Genomic DNA, 18,906 nt, shown 5'->3' on the forward strand with positions numbered 1-18,906 from the left:
ACACATTCTTGACACCTGCAGGCAGGCAAATACACAGCGAGCTGACAACACAGGCGACACACGCAGTGAGATAAATGGCTGGCACATAGCTAGGGAACCAGTTAACTAGTTGGGGGGGGGGGGGAGTTCAGGGGTTATACACTACAGGGGAGGGGGGGGGGAGTTCATAAGGGGTGGAACATGTGAAGGGGAATTTCAGAAAATCAAACACACCGCTGCCAACTACATGCTATGTTGTGACCTACATTGTACTGACCCTCACGTTAACAGAAATCCTGGCGGCCCTATACTGCTATTCGATAACTGTTAAATGACTCATGACTTTGTTTGGTTAATAGTATGCCGCCGGACCCCAGGGTTGTCGGCAATTTGGCTGTGTACTTTCGTACTAATCAGGCGCGAGTCCATTTTGATGCCCACGCTGCCCGCCCTGGAGGTTGTAGGCTGCAAGCTGTGTATAACCATCGGTACACAAATAAAGGTGTTTAAAAAAAAATTTAAAAAAAAAAAAACTAGTGCCCTGAAAGGGAGTTAGCCCTGACCCTGAAAACCAGTCCACAGTGTGGAGAGGACTGGTGGGTCGGTAAGGAATGTGCAGCTAGATCATGTCTCTACCAGATAAGGCGTTATAGAAGATAAGTAACTTGTCCATCTGATAGATACCAAGGCAATACCACCCCTGGAGGAGGGACTGCAAACAAGTTTAGACCAGGAAGTCTTGAAGGACAGAGCAGCCAAAAAAGCTGTCCCTTCAGAATTGACTGTCAGTAGTGTTTGGTAAACGTGTGCAGGGATGCCCATGTTGCTGCCTGACAAAAGTCCAGGACTGGAACACCACATTGCAACACTGTGACAGAAGCGTTCGCTCTGGTGGAATGAGCCCTTAAGCCTTGACGAGGCTGCTTTTTGGCCAGAGCATAGCAATTCTGATGCAGAGTACAACCCATTGTTAGAGAGTCTTTTTCTGCACCGCATGACCTTTCTTTGGTCCAGCGTACCTCATGAACAGTTGTTCGTCCACCAGGAACTCTTTAGTGTGGTCAAGGTAGAACAACAATGCTCTTTTTGGTTCCAGACAGGGGGAGTTGCTCCTTGTATTTAGAAGGATGCGGAGGAGCATAGAAAATGCACAATCTGATCGATCTTCCCACGTGGAAAGGTGTTACCACTTCGGTAAGAAAGAGGCCCAAGTGCGAAGCACCAACTTATCAGGGAAAATTGTCAGGTAAGGAGGCTTGGATGACAGTTTGCAATTCACTCCTGGAAGAAGTTCTTGCCAGTTTTGACGGTAAGTAGCCAAAAGAGGTAGTTGTGCAGAGGTTCGACATGAGTCTGTGGTGGTATGTGAGCAAACTAAAGTGATTCGGAGGCTGAGACTGCCAGGGGAGTAGTGGACTGGCCAGATATGTGGTCTATGGGAATGCATCCTCAGCCATAAAAAGGCTGAGAAGCCTGTTGGCCTTGGTGTCTGGAAGGGAATTAATGCTGCTGGAAGCCTTTTCCTTAGCCACAAAAGTTGCAGAAAGCAGACTGGGGTTGGTGAGGTAATATGGATAGGCCCAAGGACATGGCTGTAGCTCTGCTATCCTTGAAGCACTTTAGCGCAGAATCTGCCTTCTCACCAAAAGTTGAGCCATCAAAGGGCATGTCTATGAGCGAGGTCTGGACATTCCCTGAAAAGCCAGTGGTTATCCACCAAGTGCCGCACTTCAGGGCCACAAATTATGAGACCCACACATCCTCTGTCCAGCAAGTCAGTCGTGTCAAGTCCACATCGAATGGTGAATTTTGCTGCATCTCTCCCACCAGCAATAGCTTCATAGGCTATTGCTCAGTCCTCCTCTGAGACCATGGTCAGCACATGCGCAACAAAATCTCATATCGTGTGCTGGTATCAGTCAGCAAGGCAAGTAGTGTTCACAGAACACACTGCTAGACTGCAGAAGAGAAAAATACTCTTTCCGAAGGTATCCAGCCCCCTGGATTCCCTATCTGGTGGAGTGGTAGGGAACATGTCAGGGTTGATACTGGAAGTGGGGGCATGGACCACAAAGCCTTTCGGGGTGAAGTGCTGGGCAAGGAACCTGGGAACCCGAGGAATGAAGCAATGGCAGCGGGCAATTGTCCTGTGCTCAGTAGCCCCTTGCAAACTGTTTGGACCATGCCCCAAGTGGTACTGTCATAAGGGCTTTATTAAATGGGAATTAGGGTTCAGAGGGGGCAACTCCTGACTAAAGCACCTTTGTTAAGACGTATGTCTTGACTGCCACTGATGGCAGCTGAAGGTCAAGGACCTCGGTCGTCCTCCGCAACACCACTGCGAAAGAGCCCCCTCCTCTTTAGCCACAGTAGGGGGAGAAACCAGGCCAGTGGATGGTGAGGTGCATTACGCACAAAATCCTCCACCAAAACACACCGACATACCTCTCCAACAAACTGACCAAAGCAGGCTGCACGCAATCACTGAGAAGCTCCAACACCCTCCTACTTATCGCCCCCTTCAGAAAAAGAATTCCACTCAGTCACGCTCCTTTTCAGGCAATGCCCCACTTATTTGTAATGCCCTCCCAAAAGACCTCCGCTGTAACCAGTCCTACCCCAGCTTCAAAAAAGAACTCAAACTTCTTCTCCTTAATAAATACTGGGGTTTCTAATCCCTCCCTGGTAGCCTCGCCCCTCTGCATCACCCCACCTAGCTGCTCCGCATATGACTTGTGACCACCCGCCTGGCCAACTCCCTTTCCTTCTATCTGATCACCTTACCTCCCTCCCCTCCTCTTGACCCTCAGTTCTCTTGTATGTTTTTTGTATACTTAAGTGAGGCTTCCCGCCAAACTGTGACCGCTACTTTGTATTACTCATAGTGTCTAGCAATTGTTTTTTACTTTTTTATCTAGATGTCATGTATCCTATGTGGACTTGCTCTTTTATTATTCAATTGTCTGTGCTTATTCACACTGTACCTGTATGGAAACACCTTGTAAAGCGCTCTGATACTCCTGGGTCCAGCGAGCGCTATAAAAAACCTCTTAAATAAAAATAAAATAAAATATTCCAAACTAGAATATTACATCAAGAAGAGCATAAACACATTTTAATATCAGGAAAGTGGGCACGCGGAGCCGCAGACTATGCCTAACGATGCGCAGGGGTACTGCTGACGAAAACTTTCCACATCCAGTCGGACGCTTGTGGATATTCTAAGGTAAGGAATCGAACTAACGTGTTTCTTTAAGATATTTAGATTTGGAGCAAACTCATGATCGCCAAACTGGAAAGGCAGATTGATATTGGGTGCCTGATCCATACAGATCCGCATCATGCATCCATTCACACAATCTATTCCTAGTGGGTGTTTTGGAAGACTTCATGGCTCTACTGCACGATGGCTATCCTGAGGAAGGTGTTTTCGCCAAAATGCTCATCGAATAATTGCTATAGCCACACAAGGGGAAAATCACAGAATGAAAAAAAACAAAATAACTGTATAGAAAAATGTATTTGGATTGAAAATTATCTCTATGATAATATATATGAAGAAATGTGTTTGTAACTATAATTGATCGACCTGTTATATGAGGGTTGCTTTTAAAAAGGGACTGGAAAAAAGGGAACATAAATAAAATAAAAAAATGGTTTGAATATGTGTTTGTTTTAATAAATGCGAATGGATGGATCGAAAGAGATTGCAAATTAGTGAGATGAGTGGTCTTGCGTGAGCTGGTTACAGTTGTAAACAATTGTTGAAGTGAGACCTGCAGATCATTACAGTAAATAAAATGTAGTTCACTTTTAGAAAAATAAAAAGACTTTCTGATTTTTGTATAAATTAGGTTTATGAAATATTGAAAAGAAGTACTCAAATGTTATTTAATGAATGAACTCTACTGAGCACATAAGATTTTAAGGTATTAAATGGTAAGACATTAAGACTGTGAAAATATTTAGTCCTATATTTAGAGATTGTCAACTGTTCTAAGTAATGCATTTTTTAATAAGTTTCTGTATGTTTAGAAAAATACACCATTAGTAGAACTACCACATTTTCAGAAAAGAGCAACTTGCTCGCTGTACATCTCGTTAGTTGGTCTGGCTACAGAGGCCTTATTATTTCCCCAGTGCTTCAGTAAAACCAACAAACCAAAAAACACAAAAATAAATTTAATATGCACAGAAAGTGCTTTTCTTCAGCCCTCTTCAACCACTGGACGGTCAGAAGAACATGTTACTTACCACACAAAGTCGAAGATAAGGAATCTGCGACAGAAGTCTCTATCAGATAAGTTACTTACCTTCAGTAACACTTTCTGGTGGATACGCTTTCCAGCCAGATTCCTCACCTTGGATTCGCCTCAAGGCACCAGACTGGATGTAGAGAGTGTTGCAGCAGTGCTCTTGCATGTCGCTAGATGGTGTCATGTGACTCCACACTGCCCCGGAACTAATGCAGCAGTGCTGCATACAAACACCACTCCACGCGCCGACATCAGTCTCGTCTTTCTTTTCCATGCCCTCAGACGCAGAACGTGAACAATTATTGGTTACAGTGCACTGAATACTAACTTGGGTTGTGAGGGTTGTTAGAAGTTCGCCTGATATGTAGTGCTCACTATTCTAGTGATCACTGTGTATCATTCCAAACGACCCTTATTGATGATTGGTTGTAAGTCAATCGTTAGACCAGCTATGCTAGTAGCATGGACAAGAGCAGTCTTTAGGCTAAACTCTAGAGGGCGTGTTAAGCCAGCTGTTATACCATCACATATACCCCTTGAACACCAAGTGAAAGGACACCACACAAGTTGTTATGAAAATAAAAGTATATTTATTTAGAACACAACAGCCCTGGACTCTTTATGAGGACGGGGCGCTAAGCACAATACAAAGCTCTTAGGAAAATACTCAAATCGCACAATTTACGCAAATGCCCGAGGGGCACGAAAAACCATATACTACAAAAGTGGAATGCGAAATTACTAGCAGGTAAGTACTACTCTAATAGGCTTTAGGATCGCTAGGACTGGACTTCTGAACCTTCAGATTACTAGCAGGAGGCCTAGGGAGATCGGGTGCAGAGTGTGCACTCTCACGCGGGATGCGGGACAAAGTCTATGGTTGCTAGATTTCGTAAAGTTAGTGTTATCGGACGAATCCGACTAGGTAGAGCTGAAACGAAAAAGGATCTGGACCTTTGGATAGTTAAGCTATGCTGGAGCACCGGAATGCTCAGGTTACCTAGCCCAGGGTCTGCGGATGCATAGGTCTGGAAAGACGTCGGGAATCCTCGTTGCAGTCTATGGAGCCTGAAAGAAGAAGTTGCTGGCAGGCGACCAGTGATGAAGTTCGAAGTGATCCAAGCCTGGATCGAAGATGGAAGACACCTGTAAGCAGAGGGGACCAAGTTCTGAATCACTAGCCAGTGATTAGGTGGGCACCAGGATGGCACCGGACGAAGTCACCTCGACCAGGTGTGTGGGCGACGCTGGGCTCTGCAGTCTCACGGACCAGGAGGCGTTGTCGGTGACCAGGATGGAGGTGCGAGCTGTCCCACGATGGTGTCTGCTGTTGACGTCGCTGGACCCAGGATTGGGGCAACAAGTCTTGGCAAATGCAAGCCCATGCGGTGGACTTAAAATGGCGTCTGGAGTGGACCAGGAGGGTCCGGGTTGCTCCTCTGTTGGAGTGGAGCAAGGGCCAGTCTGGAGCAACCAGACCAGCGATGTTGTCGTCGTGGTGCGTCGTCAAGAGGGCTACAAGCCAGCAGGCAAGTAGCCAGACAACACGGTGAGCAGCAAAGAGCAGAAGGGCCCCACGCAGATCTGGTGGATGCTGGGGGGCTGGACTTCGGTGCTGGAGCTGCTCAGGGTTAGGGCTTCTCACACCCCAAAGCACTCACTCGAGGATCCCTCGGCGGTCGTCCTGGATAAGCGTCGTGCAGTTCTGAAGATGGCCGGTCCCTCGAGGTCTCGTCACACCCACGGATCTCAGCTGAGCTGACGATGTAGGTAGAGGTCAGAGGTGCCAGGGAAGCCGGGTCTCGTTGTGCTGGTCGGTCGGATTCCTGAGGAAGGACGTGCAGCAAACCGCAGTGTTCTTAGTTGGTGCCCGCAGATGCAGGGTGACAACTCCTTAGTCACAAGGGAGAAATCTTAGGAAGAAGGCTTGAGTTCCTTTCATAGAAAGTAGTTTCAGGATTCAAAGATAACAAATTTGGAAGGGTCCCTGCTCCCACCTTTATACTAAAGAAAGGGGCTGGTACAGGACTAGGTCCTGCCCATGGGTGGGACCAGGAAGTGGGGTGGTTACACCCCTCTCCCATGCCAGACTTTCCCCAGCTCAGGGGCTGGTGTGCCCCTGGAACCGGTTCAAACTGGCAGATGCATAGTGAGCACCGGGGTGCCACTTGCAGTCACCTTCCTATAAAGCCCTGCCTACCCAGGATACACAAAACCCTGTCTGGGATGGTGCTAGCACCGCCCCTGACAGGAAACCCTTTGTCCAAGCCTCCCTTGCTGGAAGGACTCCCAGCAGCAGGAGGTCAGACTTGTGTCTGTGGTGGCAGCATCCATTTTGTGATGCTGAGGCTTGAGTTAACTTTAACCGGGGTTCACAGTTACATACATGTCGTGTCCCTCTAGAAGGGTGGAATGCTAACCCCGTCGCCAGAATTGGTATGGGGTTAGTATTCCAATTCGTATGTCACCTTACTCGACATGTTTTGATAAAGCGATACCAGAGTTGGCATATAACCGCGAGGATTATAATGCACTTAAGAGTATATGGTATGCGTTATCATGGAACAGCTATTAGGACTTGGTTCTGCAAGCTGCAAACGGGCACAGCTCATGCAAACGGGCTCAGCTCATCACATGATCCCAAGCACTCTGCCTTCAGGATTGTCAAGGCCTGCCATAGGAGTGACTGATAGGAATCTATGTGCCCATTTTAGGGTTAGATATAGGTATACTATATCTAAAGCAAAGGGTGATTACACCACCTTGCCCCAGCTGTCGTGCAGCCAGTTGTGTCAGATTTAGATGGCCAGCCAGGGGTGGCATAATACATGCTGCAGCCCCTGGTAGGCCCTGGGTACACCTATGCCCTGAGTTACAGGGTCTGATAAGGTGGCCCAGTACCAATTGGTAAATGCACCTAAGGTACATGGAATCCATTTTACAGAGGGAGCAGTAGGCCTGGGGCCCTGAATAGCAGGGTCCCAGGTCAACTAAGTCAGAAAACCAGCAAAACACCAGGCAAAAAGTTGGGGGCAACCATAGTCCGGTATCCACCTTCCTACAAGGGTGTCCTAAGTTTGATTTTGTGTAATTAATAAAGAAATGGGTGTTTCAATACAACTATGAAAAATTACACGTACTTGCGCAAAATGCAAACCGGTTATTTAGCACTATATTGTAGCGAGAAAAACGTCCTCACATTTTGCAGGAAAAAAAAAAAAAGAAAATTACGCAAAAACTCAAGGAGGTGCAACCGGCTGCTGCTTGCATTCTGACCGTTTGCTGTATTCCCACATGCTCGATGAAACATTTTACAGCGAATGGAGAGTACTTATTCAACATGGAGTAATAGCATCATTTAAAGAATATTGTGTAACAAGCATAATTCAAAATTCCTAAAATTATGCCAGTGTAATTTAAATTTCACATGGGTCTTCTTTTCAAATACAGATAAGAGATCACACCATCGAATGGGAAAGTGGGCAGCCACTAAGGGATCTGCAGTTAGACGGAGTATCCACCAGAAAGAGTGTAACCAAAGGCAGGTAACAAATTCTTTTTAATACTTCTAACCGCAAATTTCTCACCTGAGAATGGACACCAAAGCAAAACCTTCCCAAGTTGGAGGGTCTGTTGAGTGGCTTCACAACAAAATGTTTTGCTTGTCCGGGCAGCCAAAGTGTCAACCCTGCAGGAGCAGCTGCCAAGACAGCATGCTATGTGAATAGTCACTTTGCAGCCTGGCTGATGTCAAGATCAGGAATAGCGTCATTGGAAACTGTTCGGACGGGGTATCAGGTCTTCTGTGGGCTTTCTTGACCTCTGTTCAGCAGATGGCTATCCATCTTGATAGGGTCCCCTTCTGCAAAGCTCTCCATTTCTTTGCTCAAGGAAAAGCCAACAAAAATGTGATGGTCTTCTAGATGGTTTTGGGTAAGATCAATGTAAAGAACTTAAATCCCTTTTGGGAACCAACAAATGGAGTAACTCCTCTTCTTTCAAGGGAAGCAAAGAAAGTAGTTAAATATATGGCCTACAAACATGGTAAGGAGTTATGACTTTTGGTAAGAAAGCAGCATAAATCTTCAGGGCAAATTTGTCCAGAAACAATTTTGAGTATGGCGGATGTACAGACAGTGTCAACAGTTCACTCATGTGACAAGCTGACCTAACTGTAATGAGGAAGACCGGGGATGCAGCAGGCAGCAACGCATAGGTGTGAAGGGTGTAAACATGAGAAATAACGACAACTGCAAATGAGGCTCTTTCTTCCATTGATGGCCCAGTAGGCGAGTCCAGATTTGTCTCAGGAGAGGTATCAAGTCCACAGGTGTTTTGTATATTAGAGTATTAGGAATCTTCAGTGTAATGAGGGTGAAGCAAACCTTTCTCTTCACCATCAATCATTAATGTCCTGGGGTGCACGTTTCTTAAGCATAGAAACCGAATCGGAGCCAAAAAGACAATGGATTGTCTATTGATAACTGAGAAGAGGCATAGGGGTCCAGAAGAATGACAACAGGTTGTGCCTTTGTAATCTAATAGAGAGATATTGGGCCTCAGTGAAAGGTTTTTCCAGAGTTGGTACAGGTCCAGTAATAGGCTGAAAGGAGACAGCTGGTGACGAGGAGGGGCCCATAAGCAGTAACCATACGTGCATCACTGAGGGGGCTTCACCTATATGGTGTATGTAATCTTGTAAGATGCTAAACTTTCTCTGTGAATTAATGTTAGTTATTGACATCTGAAGGGATCTCAGGTTGGCAAATTGAGTACAACCTAATGGAATGATCACATCTCACTCATACACAGAACCAGATCAGGAGGATTGGCATTCTACAAGGCTCCCAGAGAGTAGAAAGACCTCCCACTCCACATCACAGTCTCCATCTCTCTTTTTAAATTCCTGAAGAAGCTGATGACTTGACTTTTCAATTAACCAACCTACCCTAGGCAAGGCGCACACACACCTGCTCAGCACCAGGATAGCTCGCAGGTGACATTGCACTTTACAAATACACACAACATAACATTTTACTAAGCTTCTATGGTCTGATGATTCAAGTTCTGTGCTGTCTATCCACAAGCAATGGCGCTACTTGCAAACTTTACTTGACGCTTACAGGCTTCTGGGGATGGCTACCCTAACAATATCATGATTTAGAGGGGCACGCTCAAGATAAGTCCTCATGCTATTTGCAATAAAGCAATCCTGAACAGTAGGTGAGACCGTTGTTAACAGATGTGTTACTGTGAGAAATCTGTATAGAATTGTCACCGCATAACTCTTACAAAAGAGGGGTAAGTGAATTATTTGCTTTACATAGATCTTGCCCAAGAAGGGCAGGTGTGCTATTTTCCTTAGCAATGCCAGGAAAGATATGTGTTCCATTTGTGCTACAGCTACCTTACACTCAGGAAGGGTATATAATGAAGGGAAAAGAGAATGAGACAAAAAAGAGACCTTACACTCAGGAAGGGTATATAATGAAGGGAAAAGAGAATGAGACAAAAAAGAGAAAGAGATTTGGGGAGAGAGGGTGGGAGAGAGAGAGAGAGAGAGAAAGAGAGAGAGAAAGAGAGAGAGAAAGAGAGAGAGAAAGAGAGAGAGAGAGAGAGAGAGAGAGAGAGAGAGAGAGAGAGAGAGAGAGAGAGAGAGAGAGAGAGAGAGAGAGAGAGACTGATATTCTCTTCTTCTCCCATTGAACCATTAACTGGTGATGCCAGTGGAGTGAATAAAATGTAACTGTGGACTGCGATCATAACTGAGCCATGACTCTACACACTTAGCTGGAGGAAACAACTGTTTCTGGGGTGCGGGGGCTGGGGGCAAGCTATTTCTGTACTATCTATTGCCCTATAAGTAAACAATGAATAGATCTTTTATTCATGCATTCCAAGCATTTGATTTGCAAATCGTCTTTTACAGACCTATTATGATGTCCTGGTTCTCTACTGCTCCCAACTATGAGATCACTTCCCAGTAAATGAAAAATTGGAGGCAGTAGGAAAACAAGTAGCGTCCGGCATTCAGGGACTTTTGGCAAACAAATTCTTAAACTTGTTGCGTGCATCATTTCAAAACGAGCACAAGAACACTACTGCCTGGGAGGTACTGTAAAACAGCCGTGATAGCTAAGGAACATTACATGAACATTAAGTTACATTAACAAGTTAAGACTTCTCTCCCACTCCATTACAATGTTTTTTCTGTAATATGGTATATCCTCCTGTTACATATCTGCAGAAACAGTATGCACACAAACACACCAATTGACGAAGCAGCCCAAATTCTACAAACATTATACAGGGGTGGGAGTTTAGAATGTCTTAGTATGGAGCGAATGGGACACAAGGTGAACATGGACCCTTACCTTTTAGTTTTTTTATGATGAAGCCACTATAAACCTGTTAGTGAGCCTAAACTTGTATTTCAACTGAAACAAATGGATGAATGTTCTCTGTAGATGGTTAAAGGGCTACATAAATAATAAGACCGTGAGAACAACGTAAACCCTCACAATAGTCAGCTAAAATGAGTAAGAGGTGTTCTTCGTTCTGCATTCCTTTTGTACGGACTCAAATGGCTTCAAAACAATCCATTGAGTCAGTTCGTAGATTATTAAAAAAAGATTTTAAGTAATGTAATCACATTAGTAGATCTTAGTCAAAGCGTGTCATGGAACCTTAGGTCATTAAAAATGAAAGACAATTAATCTTTTCAAATCTTATGCCTTTTACCATCGGGTACTCTTAACGTTGCAATTTTTACTAAGCCTGGTTGGAGTTTGTGGTGTTCGCTACATGGAAGTACGTAAAGTGCAAAAAAAACAGTGCAGCGCTATGTGGAGCTCCACAAGCGGTGGAGTGCGTTAGATAAATGTTGTTCGCAGTGATATTCAGCACAGGGTGTTTTTCCGCACTGAGCAATCATCACGAACGGCATCATGCACAGCTTAAGCGGGTGCATGCTTCCTTTCTGCTGCTAGAGTAGATTTTATACTCAAGCAGCAGCATTCTCAATGCAAACAGACGCTTTCTCAACGCGAGCAGTCATGAGCATACGAGACTACTCGCAATAAGAAATCTAACCACCTGAGTTGAGAAATGTCACTGGGAGTTTGATTTCTCCAATTTGACATTGACAACAGCGAACGTTGACAAATCTCGCCGGAAGGTGGATTTTCCTCATTCGTGCTCACCAAATTGACATGGACTAATGCGAGCGAGGTAAAAAAAACCGTTTTTGGAACTTCGTGACCTCTGCGTAACACGGAATGCGAAAAACTTTGCAAACTCCACAAGTGGAGCAAAATTCACAGCCCAGGCTTGAATTTTAAACAATTATACTGCCGTGGTTTTGGTTGGCTGTCCTGGAAGTACCTCTAAAGAAAATGTATTAAGTTGGTCATGCCCATGATTAAGGGCCAGTGGAGGTTAAAACAGGTTTTTCTCTGCATCAAAATAAGCCCTATGTTCACTTTAATTTTAGTGATGCCTAAAACGTTTCACTATTGAGAAGAGCAACCTGTAGCTCACACTTTTTCTACCTAATCTTTTCTCCACTTCTCAAAACAGTACCAGTTGTTTTGTCATCTTGCTTTATCCATTTGTAAAGAAGTGAACACAACTCTCATCTGAGAAGACATTTTTCATATAAGAACAGGAACTGGCCATAATGTAGATCTTAATCCTGAAAAAGTAACACGAGAGGCATGATAAAGTAATTAATAATGTAGTTTCTGGCTGTTATAGGGAAATTAAGATTTCTCAAATGGTTTACCAAAATATCCTACCGCCTGTGCTTCTTAGTGCATAACCAGGTAGCCATATATGCCTTCCTAATGTGAATGCAGGTGTCCGTATCATACACACATATAAAATGTATTGTCACTTATATTAGGAACACCTTCATTAAAATAACTTAAATGTTAGTGTCATCCAGCCAAACTTTGCACAAAAGGGTAACCACAAAATTGAAAATGGTGATAGAGTGTCCGTCCTATGTACATGATAAAATTAAACTAATGAGCCATTCAGCAATATACAAGCATGAATAGGTAAGAAGGCATTCATAAAGTACACACCACACTAGCAAATGCCTGGCTGGCACCATAAGGTCTTATGACAAGTGGAATATCAAGATATGTGTCGATTCGCCAACTTTCGTAACCGCATTCCAAGCACCTCACATAGTCCTTCAGCTTGCCTTGATACAGTTGATTGATGAGATCTGCCTGTAATAACACAAAAACACATTTTTTTTGTCAAAGCAAAAACACATTTTTAACAGCATTTCAGCAGGTCTGAGATGACCCCTTCTTTGAAACAGAAGTTTTAAACAAACACTGTCTTTTATAGAAATGACATTGATATTCATACCAAGATGGCTAGAGGTTCGAATCAGGTCTCAATAGTGATGGGTGAGTAAGTGGATAATAAGCACTCCAAGACTACAAGAATTTCAATTTGCATTTAAGGCAATTATGCATTCCAGTTGAAATGTTTGAGAAAGGCTTTATCACGGACTCATTTCTCTGTGTTTTGAGCTATTCAGAACTACTTATTAGTAGCATGAGGTTCTCATTTTGCTTTTGCGCTTTCATGAAAAAAGGTTCTTCGAAGAAAACATTGGGTAACAATCTTACTTTATTTATGCGACTAATTACACACACAAATTGTAAAGTTTTTGAAAGCAAATCCTAATCAGGCATAGGTTACAGTAAAACCATTGCTGGCACAGTCAGGAAAATCAGGAAACTGTATGAGCACCTCTTCTCTTCCTCGTCTCATTTCGTACTTTAATGATTAGACGTAAATCGGTTAATCTCATGTACACTGTTTTCCTAAGCGGCCCTTTATTTTTAATAAAAAAATTTACACGCACTATAAATCCTCCTCCTTTCACATCTCTACCTGTTTTTTTGTGAGCCCTTCTTCAAATTACATTTTCAAGTATATGGTTAACAAAAACAGTTACATCACTATTCCCAAATTAATCTAAAAAGGAGTAAAAGCGGCACAATATTTCTTCAGAGAGATATAATACCCAATTATGTTTACTCAATAAGAACAATTAATAAAGTGATTAGTTATCTCGACCATTTCATTTGGACAGCGTGCAATGCTACACAAAATAATCTAAAACAAGGTAATTTGCCATATTATTTAACACTTCAGAAAATACCTTATTTGTACTATGTACTATGGTAAAGCAGACTGAATCAAAGCAAACCTGCAAATTCCTATTTGTATTTGCAACAAATACAAATTTGACACAGTATTTGTCAACGAGCATCCATGAAGGTGGAGCACACATATAATATGTGCAGAAGTATCTTCTTAATACCCACAAAGCCTCTAGGTTAGATCAGACTAAGTAATTTTCCACTTACGGTTAAGAACTTTTTAAAAACTTTATTTACCTTTTTAACACATGATAGCAATGCGAACATAGTTATTCACTGTTTTTGACATTAAAATCGAAGAAGGTACAATGGAACGTAAAGTATCGATACAGAATCTGCCATGGCTTGTAGTAATAAGTAGAAGAGTAACAGCCAGGTTGATAAAGATAAAAGAAAAATGCAGTCTTCACGGCCCCCTCCACCTACCCCCCCCCCCCCCCTACCACCCAGCAGAACTATTCGCCTACCAGCAGCAGGGTTGCGAACCCATCCAAACACAGCAATCACAGGAGAGGTGAAACAGAGAAGGGGAACCAAGCACTATAGGACACGGAATCGCACAGGGCATCAGATGTTAGAGGACCATGAAACTGCCTACCTGCCCCAAAAGGGACGATGCCCCGCTCTAGTAGGGAGTCAGAGGCATGTCCAATGGTTTCCACATAGGACCTGTATGGACCCCATATGTGCTTGGGACGAGAGGAGCTAGGTAGTGAACTGGAATATAATTCGCTGTTGGTATTACAATAAGCCAGACTATTCAACACACGCTGCAAAGTGGGAGTATAAAGAGAAGTAAAATAAGCAAGGATTTCATCTCGGATTTCCACAGTGCTGTTGAGTACCAGATTAGTGAAAGAACTTAGCTCGGTGATGTAGGCTTTAATATATGGAGGCCGAAGCATCGGAGCCAGCACCCGGTCCGGACGTTCGCCTTCATCATATCGTCTAGTGGTTTGATATTTACCCCAAAAGAGGATCTCACGGTCAGCTGCATCTCTCTCAGTGAGGAGAGCCAAGCGCTTTCCCATCGCGTCTGGGGGCATGCCGCGTCGCATTGTCGAAGTCTGTGATGTCATGCTCCAATCACGCACGTGTAGTGCGTAGAGCTTTTAGCACCCCTGCATGTTTGGCAACGCAAACTCCCCTGATGTATGCCTGAAATCCCAACCAGAGAACCGCCCAAGTGTCAACCGAGCCGGTGTTGATGGTAAAATAGGCTTCAATGGCCTCGTGCACTTCAGTGTTGAAAAGGTCATCATTGAGGGCGCGACTAGGGAAGTGCCATTGTTGCTCAAACCCGTCAGGTCGTGGAACCAAAAGAAGGAGCTTTAAAGGGAAGTGGTCAGAATATGTTGGGAGTGTCGCTAGAGAATGGTACCAGCAGGAGATGCCAGGGGAGAGAAGCCAATAATCAATTCTAGTCCAGGTGTTAAGTTGGTCTGTTTAATGTGTGAATTCAATGTGGGAAGGGTTGTGCTTGCGCCAAATATCAAGGAGAGAGAATCGGTCGCAAAGGTCAAGGAGAGCACGGCGTGCACGAGGTTTAGTGCCGTGGGAGTTGGCGGTACCATCCAATTTGGGGTTGAGGAGAAAATTAAAGACCCCGCCTACCAGCAGTAAAATGGGATCTAACTTTGAGAATTGTGCTTGAAGGGCATGAAAAAAACTCAGGTGAATTAGTGTTCGGGCGTATCCACATATCAAAGCAACACTATGACACATTAGTGACCCTGCTACGATGGTGTATCTGCACTCGCTATTATTGACGACCGAGTGGAGACTGAAGGGGACCCTCTTGTGAATGAGAATGGCCGTGCCCCAGGCGTAATTACTAAAGTTGGCAAAATATCTGTGAGCACCCCAACCTGAGGCAAAGTGGGCAGAGTCGGACTTGGATAAATGCGTTTCTTGCAGAAAGGAAATGTCTACATTATGCCGTAGCAGATAGTGGATAACCTGCCTCCTCTTGCAGTTATCGTTGAGACCCCTGACGTTCCAGGACAAGCTGGAGGGGCCATCAACATTTCCCAGCTGAGCCAAATAGTAGTTGTGGTATGAATGACAGAGACAAGCACCAACAGTTAAATGCACATTGTGACAATGAACAAGTTAGAAAATAATTAACAATTGCTATGCAGGGGGAGGAGCTACGCGAGCATCCGAGATGGCCGCGTGAGCACAGAGCTCCCCGGACCCTCGCCACTCTGCGCAACTTATCCTGACAAAATCCTGAATTCTTGAACGGATTATCGAAGAAGAACCTAGCCTGATTCCATAACTCTTTTCAAATTTTAATTCGGACTCTGGGAACCGAAACTACATCGATTTGAACTTTTGAGGCCCACCCAGCGGTAAACCGGGGACTCGGCGAATTGTGAAGCCAGGACGGAGTTGAACAACAACGGCAGAGGGGTTTTTCCCCAGTAGCCCACTTCAACTTTCAGTTTCGTTTTTGGCTCCTGGCATGGTCGGATCGTGAGAAGGTTCCGCTCGGCCGGGGATCTGTCCAGCCTCTGTTCAGGTTGAGTGAGACTCTATCCCCTGTGCAGTTGGATCAAGTCGTGTCTCTGCCATGGCCACACAAGCCTGTTTTTGTGAACTGTTGGTGACTTGCCCGCAGGCGGTCATTTTTACTAGGTCTCGCGGGCCCCTCCGGGGCGCTTCTTCCACCATGGCAGCCAGGGGCGAAGATGAGAAACGGAAGACTAAGACGCCCCTCCGTGGGGGACCGGTCCAATCTAACAGTATGGACCGGTACACCCAATCCAAAGGCTCCCCTGGAGTCACCAGCCGTACCCCGGAGGACGCCAAGGAGGACCCAACCGCCCTCACTGATCCGTCTCTGCAGGATATCATGGGCGCCATTACCAACATGAAGGAGACCATCGGCCAACAATATGAGGCTCTTGCTCATAAAATCGACACGGTTGTCATCGATGTCACCCTGATCAGAGCCGACCTCTCTAAGACCAACGAGAAGGTGAAATCGCTGGATCTGAAGACTACTAGCCTCACGGCCGATGTGTCGGAACTTCAGACTGAACTTGGCAATTTGAAATCAGCTTATGATCATATGTCTCATCGGCTGGAGGATTTTGAGAATAGGGCAAGACGCAACAACATCCGCGTCATAGGTGTTCCGGAAAATCCCGAGATTCACTCGATGGATCTCCTGGTGGAGGATCTTGTCCTGAACCATCTTGCCCCCTCTGGACGTTCTTTGCAGTGGAGCGTGCTCATCGCGTTCCCGGTGGAAAGACTAAACCGGGCGCACCCCGAGGCCTATCATAGCCAAACTTTTTCATTTTAGGGACCGTGATGCTATCCTGCAGGCGTCGAGAGTGAGCGGCCCGGTGAAATTCGAGAACTTCCACAGTTAACTTTTATCTGGACTTTACTCAGCTCGTCCAGAGGCACAGGATGGGCTTTCAGGGTGTAAAGCGACGTTTGAGACTTAGGACTGAAGTATGCCATGCTCTTCCCTACCAGGCTTCGTGTGGAGTACGAGGAACGAACATTCTTCTTTGACCGGCCGGAAAATGTGAGTGACTGGCTGGATTCCCTGCCTGCCCGGACCGACCGGACTGGGCACCCTGGTGGTGCCGAAGGTGGTGAGCCTGCACAGAAATGATGCTTCGACCCCTGATCTCCGAAAACTAGACATTGTTCTACTGGGTTCTATTCCTTTTATATGCACAGGTTTTACTGGTGTTCCCTTCAGGGTGGCGGGGGGAACGGGCCTCTTTCCTCCTCCAGGGTCTTTTTGTAGAGTGGGAATGTTAGGGCGACAGGCACACTGCATGTTGGGGTGGCTTTTTAATCTATTGCAGGGGTGCAGGGAGGGGGGTGTTGTAAAGGGAGTTGGTTGGGGGGTGGGTGAGTTTGTTTTTCCTCTCAAGACGACGTATTGGTTTCTTCTATGCTTCAAATGTTCTGCTCTTTGTGGGATGAATTCTGCATCACTTGTTGGGATGGGGGTAGTGGGTTGAGGTTAATATCTTGGAATGTCAATGGACTGGGTGATCGCATAAAACGGGGAGTGGTACTGCAGTATCTGCGTCGCTTGTCTCCCGATGTGGTGTTCTTGCAGGAGACATATCTGGTGGGAAATATGTGTCAGGCCATGAATAGGTGTGGTTATCGTCTGGCTGCACATTCCGGGTTCACTACCGGTTCTAGGGGAGAGGGTATTCTGGTTTGTTCCTCTCTCCCCCTGGAGATTGATGGTGTAATCCTTGACGACAGAGGGCGTTATGCCGCCCTCACTGGTAGGTGGGAGGGTAAGACTCTTTCTCTGCTTACTGTGTATGTTCCCCCGGGTCTCCAGACCTCCACTTTCTCAGATATTGGCTGTGTGATGTTAGAGCTCCCTGATTCCACTCTCCTTATGGGTGGGGATTTTATTTCTGTGCTCTCTGGTACTGTAGATCGTTACCCCCCCAGAGATCTTCCTAAGTCGCAGTCATGGCTTGGTGGGTTCTTGGATACCTTTGGTCTGGTAGATTGCTGGAGGTTGATGCATCCGACTCAGAGTCAGTACACCTTCCACTCGGGGGCCCATGGGAGTCTTTCTAGACTTGATTACATCCTCATGCCCGCTGCCCAGTCTCCCTCTGTTAGAGAGATCAGACACCTGGCCCGGGGCATTTCGGATCACTCTCCATTGTGGCTTTGTATGGACACTGGGGTGAATGCTGAGGGGGGGGGGGGTCGCCCCTGTTAACCCCTGGTATTTGCGTAATCCCAAGAACCGTAACAGTCTGATAAAGTCCCTAGACCAATATTTCCTGGAGAACAAGGGGTCTGTTTCCTCTTCTGTGTCCCTGTGGGAAGCTTTCAAAACTGAATAGTGATATGGATCCTGTATCACAAGATGCATTCCATCCATGCACTCTTTTCTACTTTTCATAAACTTTCATAAAACGTTATTCAATGATTGGTAATTCATTTATTCATAGAGAAGATTAACAAAATTCATATTTTTCAAAAGTATTGTTTTTACATTATTCACTCTGAGTGCGGAACCAAAACACAATCTATTTGCAAGCTTTCAAAACTGTCATTCGTGGACAGGCTTTATCTTGAATTGCTGACACTAAGAAAGCTAGGAATCAAGAGGTTGTGCGTCTTGAGGTGGAAATATTGGAACTAGAAAATGACCTAGAATCAGACGTCACCCATGATGGACTCCACGCCCTTGGTTTGAAGCAATTGGACTACATATCCCTGGTCACGGATGCTGCCAAGTCAATGTACAGGGAGCAGCAGGGTAGACTGTATGATGTTGGGGATAAGGCGGGTAAATTGATTGCGTGGCTGGACAAGAAAGAAAGAGCGAATCGTGTGGTCCCCGTGATTCAGACGTTGGATGGTGAGTGTGTGACTGACCCAAGTGAGATTGTGGAGTGTTTTGCGGATTACTTTCGTACTGTGTACTCCCCGGTGTCTGATAGAGATGAGGACGACTCCCATCTATTGTT

The 18,906-nt window shown here is 45.3% G+C and overlaps 1 protein-coding gene across 4 annotated transcripts in view; it reads right to left on the reverse strand.

Moving 5' to 3' along the window:
- USP47 (ubiquitin specific peptidase 47) overlaps positions 1–18,906 on the reverse strand; it is a 1,494,847-nt gene that overhangs the window by 1,121,729 nt on the left and 354,212 nt on the right. For all 4 annotated transcript variants that reach the window (XM_086955947.1, XM_086955945.1, XM_086955948.1 and 1 more), the window contains one exon: positions 12,323–12,472. In XM_086955947.1, the coding sequence (XP_086812073.1) occupies positions 12,323–12,472 (150 nt within the window). The remainder of the gene's footprint in view (positions 1–12,322; positions 12,473–18,906) is intronic.

Source organism: Lissotriton vulgaris, chromosome 2_1, assembly GCF_964263255.1.
Source record: "Lissotriton vulgaris chromosome 2_1, aLisVul1.2, whole genome shotgun sequence".
Classification (NCBI taxonomy): domain Eukaryota; kingdom Metazoa; phylum Chordata; class Amphibia; order Caudata; family Salamandridae; genus Lissotriton; species Lissotriton vulgaris.